This window comes from Sus scrofa, chromosome 13 (assembly GCF_000003025.6).
Source record: "Sus scrofa isolate TJ Tabasco breed Duroc chromosome 13, Sscrofa11.1, whole genome shotgun sequence".
NCBI lineage: Eukaryota > Metazoa > Chordata > Mammalia > Artiodactyla > Suidae > Sus > Sus scrofa.
This window is the reverse complement of record NC_010455.5, coordinates 124372984-124387515: the sequence shown is the minus strand read 5'-3', so window position 1 is coordinate 124387515 and position 14532 is coordinate 124372984. Positions and strand designations below refer to the sequence as shown.

The window sequence follows — 14532 nt, the reverse complement described above, 5'->3', positions numbered from 1 at the left end:
CACGCCCATCTCCCCGCCTGAGAAACCTGGATCCCAGCGCATCCCAGGGGAGCTTTTGAAGAGGGAAGGAACACCAGTTTAATGTTTACGAATTTAGCCCACTCGAATTTGGTGGTTAGAATAGAGAGTTCTTCTCCAGGACCTGTCCTTTGATTGCACTCTTCAGGGGCGGAGGTCAGTACTTCACAGAGCAGCCTAAGATCTTCCTCACAGAACTTTCATTGTCTGGTATTATTAAGAGCGACGCTAAGCCATTCCCAAGTTCAAAGACAGCTACCATTTATCCTGTCACTCCCATCTTTTGGGTTCATGGTTCCATGACCCTTCACCTGGCCCTTACCTGGCCTTCTATTTAAGGCCACTCATTCTGGTAATTCTCTTCTGTATTCACTCCCGTTTTCTAGATTCTCCCACAACTGAGTTCCTAAAGCACATTTGTATAAGTAACAGTTCTCAAGTCAAACTTGAATTCTAATCCAGGTCTCTGCCAATTCCAGTATGTGACTTTGGGTAAGTTCCTTGACTTTTCTAAGCCTCGGTTTTCTCTTCTGAAAATAGGGAAAATCATATTTATCTGTAGGTAGTTATGAGGATGAAAGGAGGTGAAGAACATAAAACATTTAGAATGCTACCCGGCATATAGCAAGCACTCAATTGACGTCATTTATTTTTTGAACAGGTAATTCCCAAAAGAAACACAATTTTTAGAGTAAATGTAAGACATAATGATAGGAATAAAACATTTTTCATCCATTCATATAAAGGTTTTTTTTTTTTAATGATCTTAATACTGAGGTGTGTGTTTTGAAGATGGTACCTTGATCAAATGATGGAACAATATGATAGCATTTTGGAAAGTAATGGAAATATATGTCACGAGCTTCAGAAGTGTCAGTTACTTCTTTTCATAAATGCACATCTGAAATTTTTCTCCGGAAAGTAATCATAATGCAAAAAATATACAGAAAGTGGTAATTATACCATCATTTATAATAGTGAAAACATTTAACTTTTTAGAGTAGAAAATTTTAACATACACAAAAGTAAAGGTAGTAGTAGGTTCATATACCCTCATGTGTTCATTATTCAGCATCAACAATGGTCAATATTTTGCGTATCGTTTTTGTGAAAAATTTTAAATCTACAAAGTGTCTGAAAATAGATCAATTGAATAAACTGGAATACATTTATTTAGAGTGCTATTAAGCTTTTAAAATTATATAGAACTGTATTACAGAATATATGGTATCATCACAACTGTGAAAATTCAAAAGCTAACATCCAGTCTGTAGGAAAAAAAACATGGATAGGAAATACAGTAAAAATATTAGCTAGTTTCCCTTGGTGTTTGGACTGTGGATGATTTCCCTCCCTTCTTTTTAGGTGTTTTATAAATATTCCATGAAAATTATATGTTGTTGTTAGAACAAACAATGAACAAAAGCAAAATCTAAAAATATTGTACCTGAGTTTCTTGTTGTGGCTTAGCGGACCCAAAAGAGTGTCCATGAAGATTTGGGTTTGATCCCTGGCCTCACTCAGTGGGTTATGGATTTGATGCTGCTGTGGCTGTGGCATAGGCCTGCAGCTGCAGCTCCAAATGACCTCTAGCTAGAAAGAACATCCATATGCCAAAGGTGCGGCTGTAAAAACAAAAATTAAAGAAAAATATTGTGCCTGAATTAAGGATAATAGACTATGCCAGAGCCACAGGAGGTTCACCATTATAAAGATGCTTTAACTTCTCTTGATCTTTTTTTATAGCCTGTGTTTATGTGAGCATTCTGGTCTGCCACCTGGTGCTAGTGCTTCATATTGGGCTCAAATTGTTAGCTAACATGTTCAAATCTTTATAATCAATCAGCCTCTATATGTAAATTATTGGACTTTGAAATTTTATTCTCTTTTTTTGGGCCATGCCTGCAGCATGCAGAAGTTCTGGGGCCGCGGATCAAACCCACATCACAGCATTGACAAAGCTGGATCCTTAACCCACTGAACCACCAGGGAACTCCTCTTATTTTGACTAGTGTTTAAGCAAGATTTCTGGTGATGGGATGGTTCTTGTTTCCCATTTCTTCTTTTCTTTGTCATGAGCTGGGATCTATCTCTTACCTCATGCATTTACACATGCTCCCTAAAACAACTGCTTCAAACAATTCAAGTGAGACAATTCTGTGTTATCACAACTTTTTTCTTGCTCAAATATATTATAAATCTATTCTGCTTCTGTTTGCTGAACTAAATCCACTTTTAAAAGTGACACTGTACATTTAAAAACGGTTAAGGGTGGGGTCACCTTACAAGAAGATGTGTAAATGAATTGGTTTGTGTGAAACTTTGTTTCATAGGTATGCAAAGAAGCCTTTTCACACAGATGTCCTCAGAGATAATATGGATCAGTCCGGAGTTCTCCTCTGGGTAAAAGCAGAACCCTTTATAGTGGGCGCATTGCAGGTCCCCCCTCCGTCCAAGTTCAGTCTTCACTATCTCAGGAAGATATCCAGCTATGTGCGAACCCGGGCCACTGAGGGCGGCTACCCACGCCTGTCCTGGTCTACATGGAGGCACATTGCATGTGGGAAGCTGCAGCTGGCTAAGGATCTGGCGTGGCTTTACTTTGAAATATTTGATAGTCTTACAGTGAAGACACCAGAGGAGCGCCTGGAATGGTCTGAGATTCTGTCCAACTGCATGTCTGGGGATGAAGTTGAAAAGCAAAGAAATCAGGTATGGATGTATATGTATATGTGTTTGATTACTTTGGGAAATAGACTCTTTTAAATTTTTTTGCTTTCTTCTTCCTTTTTTTTTTTTTTTTTTTTTTTTTGCTTTTTAGGGCCTCACCCTTGGCTAGGTTCCCAGGCTACAGCTGCTGGCCTATGCCACAGCAACTCAGGATCTGAGCCATGTCTGCAACCTACACCATACTTACGGCAACACCAGATCCTTAACCCACTGAGCAAGGCCAGGGATGGAACCCACATCCTCAGGGATACTAGTTGGATTCGTTTCTGCTGAGCCACAATGGGGACTCCTCTTTTAAATTTTTATACCAGCTGTATAGTGTATAGTTTTAGGTTAATGACCACATGATCCCAAAGCACCATTTATGTTTTAGCGGTTTCAGTTTGGCAGTATTTAGTGAATTTATCCTTACCAGCAATCTTTATTTATCTATTTTCAAAGTAGTACTATTAGAGGAGCCCTGTAATTGGAAGAGGGAAATATTTTCATGGACCTTAAAACTATTTTGCGGTACTTGAATGCTTATGAGCCACTGACATTTTACAGTCAGAGCACCTGACTATTTTTAACTGAGCATCTGCTGTGTGCTGGGATTCAAAGACTGTTAGAACAGCAGCTCTGACTTCACTAGCACACAGACTAGTAGGGGAAGCTGGTCTGTAAAAAAGTGCTATTTAATAGACATTTCTCCAAAGAATACATACAGATGACCAACAGACACATGAAAAGATGCTTAAGCATTGTTCAAAGAAATGCAAATGGAAACCACAGTGAGTTACTACCTCACGTCACCAAAAAGTCTACAAATAATGTCACCAAAAAGTCTACAAATAATAAGTGCTAGAGAGGGCACAGATAAAAGGATACCCTCCTACACCGTTAGTGGGAATGTAAATTGGTGTAGCTGTTATAGAAAGTAGTATGGAGATTTCGTAATAAAACTAAAAATAAAGCTCCCGTGTGATCCAGGAGTTCCACTCCTGGACACGTATCTGGAGAAAACTCTAACTCGAAAAGATACATGCACCCCAGTGTTCATAGCAGCACTGTTTACAAGAGCCAAGACATAGAAACAACCTAAGTGTCCATCAACAGATGAATGGATATAAAGAAGTTGTGGTGTTCACGCATACGCACACACACACACATATTACTCAGCTATAAAAAAGAATGAAATAATACCATCTGCAGCAACATGGATGGCTCCAGAGATTATCATGCTAAAGAAAGTAAGTCAGACAAAGACACATAATTACATGATATCATTCATATGTGGAATCTAAAGAATAGTACAAATGAACTAATTTGCAAAACAGAAACAGACTCAAAAACATAGAAAACAAACTTACAGTTACCAAAAAGGAAGATTAGGGTTGGGGGTGGGGAGGAATTGGGAGTATGGGATTAACATACTGTATATAAAATAAACAATAAGGATCTACTATAGCACAGGGAGTTCCAAGACATTCAATATCTTATATAATAAATTATAATAGACTATAGATATACTACATATGTATAACCAAATCACTTTGCTGTACACCTGAAACTTAACACAATATTGTAAATCAACTATGTTTCAGTTTTAAAAAGTGCTATTTAATAATGTGGAATGTACAATAAAAATATGCATGAAGTACAGAAATAGAATTAGAGAAGAGAATGATTAATTCTGGTAATATGAGGAAAGGCTTCACAGAGAAAATATATTAGCCGGGGTAGGTCAATTACAATAGCAAGTGATCCCAGCATTTTGGTGGCTTGGTGCAATAATAGTTTATTTCTTATTCATGCGGCAGTCCAACATAGTGCATCTGGCTGGATGAGTTTCTAGGCTGCTGTCCACTAAGCAGTGACTCAGGGACATAGGCATCTTGTCTTTTGGAGCCACTATTGTATTAGTCGGCTTTGCTGAAGTCAAAAACAAAAATTAAATTCCAGTGGCTTCCTGTAGCTAAGGGTTACTTCTTGCGTATTTTACAATTAGGCTGCAATAATTAGTATTTTAGTATTTAGTATTAGTATTTAGTATTTTAGTATTTAGTATTAGTATTTAGTATTTACTATTAGTGTTAATATTTACTAATACTAATAGTAATTAGTATTTTACAATTACTGAGCTATGGCTCTCTTCCGGGAAATGGCTTGGCTCTATGTGCCTGCTCATTTGGGGACTCGGGCTGAAGAAACAGCTTTTGTGAGGTCATGCCTGTTCTTGTGACAGAAGGGAAGAGCAACAGAGCAGAAGTCTTGATGTCTCTTAAAACTTTGCTCAGATTTGACATAAGCTACAACTACTTTTGTTCCATTGTCTAAAGTTTTGTCATATGTCCATGCCTGAAATTAATAAGATGGGAGGTAAACTATCTCACAAGAGGTAGGGAAATTCCATGGCTGTGGGTCGGGCCATGTAAGCCTCTTGGAAGATGAGGAGGTGAACAATTGAAAAACTAATATGGTTTACCCCAGCCGTGCCTACTAGGGCCTGAGGCCTTTACTTCCATTTCTTTGGGAGAAATTTTGGGAAGCTTGAAAGTAGTGTGAATCCACCCACATTCCATTGACTGTAACCCACTTATACCATATCCAACTTCGAGGGAGGCTGGGAAATGCTTAGGAAGGAAACGTATTTAATTAGCATTTAGCCAGTCTCTGCCACGTGGGGTAGTATCTAAACAAGGTTTTAGAAATTGAAAAAAAAAGCTTGGCAAGCAACCAGGGAAAGGGGCATTATAGTTATTCATTAATTAAACATTTACTGAGCACCTGCTATGTGCTAGATGCTGTAATTGGTGGTATGGCTACAGAGAGGAATAAAACCTTCAAGAAGCTCTAATGTTTTTTTGAGTGCTTACTATATACTGGTTTCTGTGCTAGTTACTAGGACAATGAAAATGAAAAAGAAAAGGATCTTAAGTCTTATGAGAAGACAAGCATATGAAGGAATAGTAATAACTGTTAAGTGGAAGTAGGTATAAAATCAGGGAATTCTGTTGAGTAAAACAAGACAGTCCCAAGAGGTGACATACTATATGATTCCATTTAGTAACATTCTTGAAATGACAAAATTATGGATATAGAGAACAGATAAGTAGTTGTCAGGGGCCAAAGAAGGGATGAGGGGTGGATGTGGCTATAAAAGGGCAGCAGGAAGGATCCTTGTGCAGATGGGAGTGTTCTGTACCCTGACTGCAATCCATGTTAGTACCCTGGCTGAGCTATTGTATGATAGCTTTGCAAGATGGAAGCTGGGTAGAGTACATGGGGGAGTTCCCATGTGGCTCACGGAGTTAAGAACTATACGTAGTGTCCATGAGGATTTGGGTTCCATCCCTGGCCTCACTCGTTGGGTTAAGGATCCAGTGTTGACGCAAGCCGCAATGTAGGCTGGCAGCTACAGCTCTGATTTGACCCCTGGCCTGGGAACCTCCATATGCTGCGGGTGTGGCCCTAAAAAGAAAAGAAAAAGGAAAAAAAAAGGATTACATGGGATCTCTCTGTTCTTACAGCTCCGTGTGAATCTACAGTTACCTCAAAAAGTTTAATTAAGAAAGTAACAATTTAAAAAATATACAGATTCGTGAGGTTCCATGTTGACAGTTGATTGACTAGGCAGGTTTAGGTGATCCTGAGAATTGGCATTTTTAAGTTCCTTAGGCATAGCAATTTTTAGGCTGGTTGGGAATCAGGACGAGTATAGCTGTAGTCCAAGATGTACTGCTTCGCTTTTTTTGCCTCTCTTATATGTGTATGGGAAGGAGTATGTGAGGATAGTTGTGGGCTTCAAATACTGAGCTTCAGACCACACACTTTTTCCAATAAGAATTGACTTATAAACATTTCTCAGGTAAGTAGTATTTTTTTTAAGTCAAATACCCTTTTAAGAATTTGATAAAAACCTGAGGTTAGGTCTGCTCTCCCACAAAATGTATATACACCCAAAAATTACATACAATTTCAAGTGTTGCACTGATATTCTAAACTTTCTTGTTAAGTTTGTGATTAGGTTAAACTAATCTCTATGTCTTGTTTAAGTTTCCTTTTTCCTTTTTTTCATCTGTTTGTTCAATTACTAATTATTATTATTATTATTATTATTTTTGACTGTCCCGTAGCATATGGAGTTCCCCAGGCCAGGGATTAGATCCGAGCCACAGTTGTGACCTAAGCCACAGATGCAGCGGTGCTGGATCCATAACCCACTGTGCCAGTCCAGGGATCAAACCGACGTCCCAGCATTCCCAAGAGGCTGCCGATCCCCTTGCGCCACAGTGAGAACTCCAACTAAGATTTTTTTTTTTTAACTGTAATTTTAAACTTGTGAAATAATATACTTTAAAAAAATACATGCTTCATCCTTTCCACTTCATCTGTTTGAGAGAGAATGTCTATGGTCATACATGCTACATAGCTTTCTGAGAAGCTAAGAAATTTTACCAGTTTAATTAGTTTGAGAAACTCCTACATCTAGGTATCAGAGACATGCATATCAAATGCTAGCAACCTTTCTACATTTGTCTTCTTAGGATCAGCACACTGTTGGGTATTTACTATGTCTGCTTAGTTGTAGGCTAGTGGTTGATGTGGTTTTAGGACATGTGTTCATCATTTATTTTCTTCTTGGACAGCTTTCAGTGGACACCCTGCAGTTTCTGCTCTTCTTATATATACAGCAGTTAAACAAAGTCTCCCTGAGGACATCTTTGATTGGAGAAGAGTGGCCTAGTCCCAGACACAGATCTCAGTCTCCTGACCTGACTGAAAAATCCAGTTGTCATAATAAGGTACTGTTTAAATTATGGTCTCTTTCTTTAAAAGGGACAATTTGTGAGGGAGAAGGTTTGCCTTCATTAAAAGTTACTTTAAATTACTTATATAAGCCAGAGATTTGCTGGCATATTTTGTTTTGTTTTGCTTTTCACTTTTTTCCCTAATTATAAAACAAAATATGTGCAATCTTGGAAATCCCTGATGGCTCAGCAATTTAAGGATCTGGCATTGTCATTGCTGTGGCATGGGTTTGATCCCAGGTCTGAGAATTTCCACATGCTATATGCATGGCCCCCAAACAAACAAGAACAACAACAACAAAACCCCAAATATGTGCAATCTTAATCAAAATAGAGAAGCTACTTCACTTCCTTCAATAACACAAAAATCACTTAGATAATATCTGGGCAAATTATTCACTGTACTTCTGTTAGCATTCCCATTTTTGCAAATATTAATGCATTTGATTTCATATGAGTTGGGGCAAGTCAGTTCACTTCTCTTGCTGGGCTTCTTGACTCTAAACAGGGATGATAATGCCAATTTCTGAATAGCTGTGAGAATTCAGTAATGTATTAGCATGAGACTTGTTGCATAGTAAATACCTGTATATGGTGACTTTAGTTTGTGCTATAGCATGACTTCTCTCAGCATCTGATTGGACCGGGGATGGACACTTGACTAGAGTCACCCATTCCTAGTATGTATTTGAAATTTGTTGGATTTGAAATGATGATCTGGCTCAATCCATACCCCCAAAGACTGAAGAAAAGACCAGTTGTGATGGGTGTTTGTGCTGGTAGCTCATGTGGCATTGGGACCAGAATAGCTACCACATCCATCAGTGACCTGGAATTATGAGATTAGCAACTCAGAGGTAATCAGAGAAAAAGAAGAGAATGGAGCAGACATGCAGAAAGACCTGAGAGAGAACCAGGTTCAAGGTGGCCTCCAGGTCCAGTTCTGATGAGGCCTCCTTGTACTTCAGTCCGGGAGAGGACTATGTGTTCCTACAGTAAAATTTCCTTTTATTTGAATTAACCTGTATTGTCTGCTAGTGACAATTACCACCAGCTACCCAGGCTCTCTCTGTCACCACCCATACCTAGTTAGTTGTCAAGTCTTGCTGGTTCTGCCTCCAAAATAACTCTTTAATAATTTATCCCCTTTTTTGCTCTTATATAGGCCCTACTTTGTCACCCTGCTTTTTATCTGTAGTCCACCTACTACACTGGACTTTCTAAAATACAGACCGATTCTATCCATCTCCCGTCAAAACTCCATCAGTGAATTCTCATTGTAATCGTTGTTTTCATCTTGTACTCACCATGGGAGGGGGGAATGTAGCAAGAGGGAGGAAGAGCAGGTGAGGCCGTGGCAGCTCTACTTTAATATGTTCTTTGCCATCCAAATGAGAGTTTATTAAAAATAAAAAATGGTATGGCTGTTTACAAAATAGTCTGAAAGTCTCTGGCGCTCAAAATAAAGTCCAAATGTTTTAGTATTTCACCCAAGGCCTTTCATGAATGGTCGCTGCCTACCATTTTATTTTTTTAATTATTTTTTATATTTTATTTTATTTTGTTTTTTTGTCTTTTTAGGGCTGTACCCACGGCATATAGAAGTTCCCAGGCTAGGGGTCCAATCGGATCTGTAGCCTCTGGCCTACACCACAGCCACAGCCACGCCAGATCCAAGCCGCATCTGCGACCTACACTACAGCTCATGGCAACTCCAGATCCTTAACCCACTGAGCGAGGCCAGAGATCAAGATAGATACTCATAGGTACTAGTCAGATCCATTTCCACTGAGCCCAACAGGAACTCCCTGCCTACCATTTTAAATTCAACTGCCACTTCCAGCATACTTCCTACACCCTATTTAGAACTTCCATGTCTCTGAACACAGCAAGTCATTTTACTCCTATGGGCCTTTGGATGCTGTTGCCTAGGCCTGGAATGCTTTCTTTATCTGATCTGTTTGCATAACTGCCAACATCAATCAAGAATCTGTTCAGGGGTTCCCGTCATGGCGCAGTGGTTAACGAATCCGACTAGGAACCATGAGGTTGTGGGTTCGGTCCCTGCGCTTGCTCAGTGGGTTAACGATCCGGCGTTGCCGTGAGCTGTGGTGTAGGTCGCAGACATAGCTCGGATCCCGAGTTGCTGTGGCTCTGGCGTAGGCCGGTGGCTACAGCTCCGTTTGGACCCCTAGCCTAGGAACCTCCATATGCCGCGAGAGCGGCCCAAGAAATGGCAAAAAGACAAAAAAAAAAAAAAAAAAAAAGAATCTGTTCAAACTACACTCCGCTAAGATTTGTGTGCCCCAGATGGAGTTCTTTGTTCCTCTCATGCTGATAGAATTTAAAGATCTCTTCGGTAGGGATCTCACTGGATTACAGTTATTTGTTTATCTTGTCATTTTAGTACATAGATCCTGAATTCCTTGAGGACAACTATGTCTTACTCAATTTGCATAATTCATCACTTAACACTGCTCATATCACAAAAGGTATCTGTCAAGTGAATGAGCCAAGTTATTAGAACGTCTGCCAACTCAAAGCTTATTCCCAAAGTTACAACTTCTTTTAAATCTGGCTACTGTTAGATTAGTTGACTTACTTCATCCAGTGAAATTTGAAATTCCTTCTATAATTTAAAAAAGTAAATAAAGAGTTCCTGTGATGGCGCAGTGATTAACGTATCCGACTAGGAACTATGAGGTTGCGGGTTTGATTCCTGGCCTTGCTCAGTGGGTTAAGTAAGGATCTGGCATTGCCATGACCTGTGGTGTAGGTCACGGATGTGGCTTGGATCTCGTGTTGCTGTGGCTGTGGTGTAGGCCGGCAGCTACAGCTCCAATTAGACCCCTAGCCTGGGAACCTCCATATGCTGCACGTGTGGTCCCAGAAAAACACAAAAAGACAAAAAAAAAAAAAAAAAAAAAAGGAATGAAGAAAGTAAATAAACCCAGTGCTTCATGATATGAATGTCCAAGGTGATTATTTTTATGCTTGATCCAAAACTATTAGAATATTTACTAACTGTGTGACCTTGGGCAAGTTTCTTAACCTTTCTGTATCTTCATTTCATCTTCTATAAAATGAACATGGTAGTGGCATCTATCATAAGACTGTTGCTAGGATTAAATATGCTGAATTTTATATAACAGTGCTTAGCACACACTATGGGTTAGCTATTAGTATTACTTTTGAGTTAGCTAAGGCAAAGAGAGTCTGTTTATAGCTATCACATACACAGAAAGTCTTTAAAAGGTTTATATAGCCATCTTACATGCTTTCAGGGGATGAAGCAAAGTATAAATACAAAATATTTAAAATATAAACTTTAAGATCTTGTGGAATCTCTTTGTTCTGTTAAGAGTGCTTTCTTTTGATATTTTTTAGAACTGGAATGATTACAGTCACCAAGCTTTTGTCTGTGATCATCTGTCAGATCTCCTTGAGCTGCTTTTAGATCCAGAACAACTCACTGCATCATTTCATTCGACCCACAGTAGTCTAGTCTCGCGAGAAGCTGTTGTGGCTCTCAGCTTTCTTATTGAAGGTACTGTGAGTGGAGCCAGGAAGATCTATCCACTTTACGAACTTGCACTGTGGCAACCACTGCATGCAGAAACTGGCTTCTCAAAGACGTCTAAGGCCTTTTCTTTCTACAAGCTGGAAGCCTGGTTGAGAGCCTCTTTGACTGGGAATCCATTTGGTACATCGGCTTGCCTCAAGTCAGGGAAGAAATTGGCTTGGGCTCACCAAGGTATTTATTAATATTTTAATCTCTATTAAATTGAATGACAGGTTAATAAGGAACCTAGTGTTTTCTGGTATATTAATGATTACACATCTTCTGTGGAAAACCTAAAAAATATTGCTACTATAAGAGAAAAAAAGGGAACATCTCTTTTGTATCTGACTTTTTCTCTCAAGGCAGGAACCATCTCAGAGTCTTGATTCAGTAGTCCAAGTTGTTTTGGTTGCAGTTGACAGAAACTCCAACTTTAATTAGTCCTTTCTTTGCTCTGCTCTTCTTTCCTGACTCTTTTTCCCTCTCACTCTCCTATACTCATTTGCTTGCAGCTTTCCTGTTTTCTGTGCACCTTAGCAGAAACTGGCCATTTCACAGTTACAAGCTCAGAGAGTTGGTGTGGAGATAAAGTTCTTTTTAGCTATACAAACACAAGCAGCCCAACCATTTCTAAACTGGAAACTTAAATTTATAGTAGAGAAAATCTGATTTTGGTTGCAAAAGTATGTACTTCTGATAGTCCAGTGATGGCTAAAGGGATAGGTTCCAGGTACTCCATGACTTCTTGGGGCCTAGGTATAAGTTTTAAGAGAAGAGAGACTCAGATATAAATTTAAAGAGAGGTATGTGTTTCCTGAGGCAAAATTAATGGGGAAAAAACTTAGAATATACTTCTATAATCTCTGAGTTTCAAAGATAAGGAAAGAATAGGTTCTGTGTAAATGTAAAAAAAAAAATAATAAGTTTTGTGTCAAATTTTTCTAATGCTGAAAACCAGAAAATAGTTGAGCATCATCTGCAGAATCTGGAGCAAAAAAGATTGTGATCCAGGTATTTTATAGCCAACCAAACTATTGCTCTAGGTCAAAGACTCAGATACATAAGGCTCCTATAAATATATAGGAGATACTACCTAATTCTTGATGTTAATAAAAGAATATAGGTGCAATTAAGTTTTGAAACATTATTAGGGTAGGTTCTAGTAGGGAAAAGAAGGACCTCTAACAATTATGGGATTATACCAGAAATGTGGTAGACAGAAGGATTACAAATAATTTTTATCTTTTACTACTAGTATTTAAAATTTGTCTGCAGTAGCCATATATTACTTATCTAATAAGAGGAAACAATAAGAATTGTTTTAAAAGAATAGCACACTATGTGACCACTCTCCATCTGGCCAGTTTTCTTTATAAGGGTGCCCTGATGGTTTGCAGGGAAGTATTCTGCAAAGGCAGTGACATATGGTGGGACTGTGTTAGGAGAGCAGCTCACACAGATACTTTTGAGTGTGAGTTTGTGCCAGGCACCATGTCCAGTAGGAAAACGTGCTCTCAGTTAGTAATGACCCAGGGAGTAAAGACATGAACCCAAATAGAATTCATGGGATGATGTGGTAAGTAACTTAGGAGGGGTTCAGAATGAGTTATTAGGGCAATTTAAAGAATTTAAGAGGTGGGATGATAAAAATTCAGGCAGGTTGGAAAAGATACTTGAGTTCGGCCAGCTCTGCCACTTATTAAAATGTCACATGACCTTAGGCACATTATTCAACTTGAAGGGTAGATATGAAAAAAAAGTCTTAGATCTATAGTTAATCTTGAATGGATTATAGATTTAACATTTTTTTAATTAGAAAAAAGTTTGAAATATTGCAAACATATAGAAAGGTACAGAGAAGAGTATAGCAGACACCTCTTTACCCAACAGCCAGATCTAATATTTTTTTAAACCTCACATGGATATAATTTTAGACGTGTAAACATGTGTGACCTCATGTGGTTGATTGTTTTTCTTTGAAGCTATCTCAGTTGTTGCTGTTTTTCTTACATAGTTGAAGGCACGACCAAAAGAGCTAAGATTGCTTGTAACACTCACGTGGCGCCTAGGATGTACCGCATGGTGGTGATGAGCCAGGTTTACAAGCAGACATTGGCCAAGAGCTCAGATACTCTGGTGGGGGCACATGTGAAGATCCACCGTTGCAATGAGTCTTTCATATACCTGCTCTCTCCCCTACGGTAAGCTCTGTCTACATAGTGTTCTGACATGGTGACATTTTCTTTGGACCGGGATTGGTCCTTTTATTTGCTGTCAGAGAAGAATATTATAGTCAAATATAATTGTTTTCTTATTAAAGGGTGTTTACCTCATTTTTCAGATCTGTGACAGTTGAGAAGTGCAGGAATAGCACCTTTGTCCTGGGCCCAGTACAGACTGCCCTTCACCTCCACAGCTGTGACAACGTTAAAGTCATTGCCGTTTGCCATCGTCTGTCCATCTCTTCTACGACAGATTGCATCTTTCACATTCTGACACCTACGCGCCCACTTATTCTCTCTGGGAACCAGAGAGTAACTTTTGCCCCTTTTCATACTCATTACCCAATGCTGGAGGACCACATGGCCAGGACCGGCCTTGCAGCAGTGCCTAACTATTGGGATAACCCCATGATTGTGTGCCGGGAGAACAGCAACACAAGTGTCTTCAGACTCTTGCCACCGTGTGACTTCTATGTATTTATTATTCCCTTTGAAATGGAAGGGGACACAACAGAGATACCTGGGGGTCTTCCATCTGCATATCAGAGAGCACTGGGCCAAAGAGAAAAGAAGATACAGATCTGGCAGAAAACTGTGAAAGAGGCTCGTTTGACAAAGTGAGTATCTTCTGAAGTAGTTATTTCTCTTAGGTAAAACTACGTGGGAAAGCGAATTAATCTGTATGTGTTTATAGCTGTGATCAGTAATAAAAAAGACCTGGTGTGTCTTTCACTGAGGTCAGTATTCCAGTCAGTGTTTGGTTGGGCGATGGCAGCAAGTGGATGCTCATATAGTAGAAGCTTAAGTTTAACTGGCAGGAAAAAAAGAAAAAAAAGGAGTTACAATTGTGGCTCAGCGGCTTAAGAATCCAGCTAGTATCCATGAGGATGCTGTTTCAATCCCCAGTCCCGCTTAGTGGGTTAAGGATCCAGTGTTGCCTGCTGCAAGCTGTGGCATAGGTTGAAGATGTGGCTCAGGTCCAGTGTTGCTGTGGCTGTGTGGTGTAGGCCGGCAGCTACAGCTTTGATTTGACCCCTAGCTTGGGAACTTCCATATGCCTCAGGTGCCCCTCCAAAAAAAGAATTTAAAAAATTCTTACTTTAACTAGACCTCTGGGTTTTATTAGATTTTAAGATTATTTTTGTTCTACAGGTAGCTGTGTCTGTATTGTAGCAAAAAGTACTCTGACTCAGGAATTAGTACTGACCAT

The 14532-nt window shown here is 39.3% G+C and overlaps 1 protein-coding gene across 6 annotated transcripts in view; it reads left to right on the top strand.

Annotated features, from left to right (window-relative positions):
• Nucleotides 1-14532, top strand: part of TBCCD1 (TBCC domain containing 1) — a 30774-nt gene that overhangs the window by 872 nt on the left and 15370 nt on the right. For 3 of the 6 annotated variants that reach the window (XM_021068227.1, XM_005652362.3, XM_021068228.1), the window contains exons 2-7: nt 405-510; nt 2352-2730; nt 7377-7532; nt 10926-11292; nt 13115-13301; nt 13442-13939. In XM_021068227.1, coding sequence (XP_020923886.1) covers nt 2395-2730; nt 7377-7532; nt 10926-11292; nt 13115-13301; nt 13442-13939 — 1544 coding nt within the window. In that variant the 5' untranslated portion in view covers nt 405-510; nt 2352-2394. Of the gene's footprint in view, nt 1-404; nt 511-2346; nt 2731-7376; nt 7533-10925; nt 11293-13114; nt 13302-13441; nt 13940-14532 lie in introns of those variants that run through there. The other 3 variants (XM_005652366.3, NM_001243469.1, XM_021068229.1) reach the window with 2 other exon arrangements.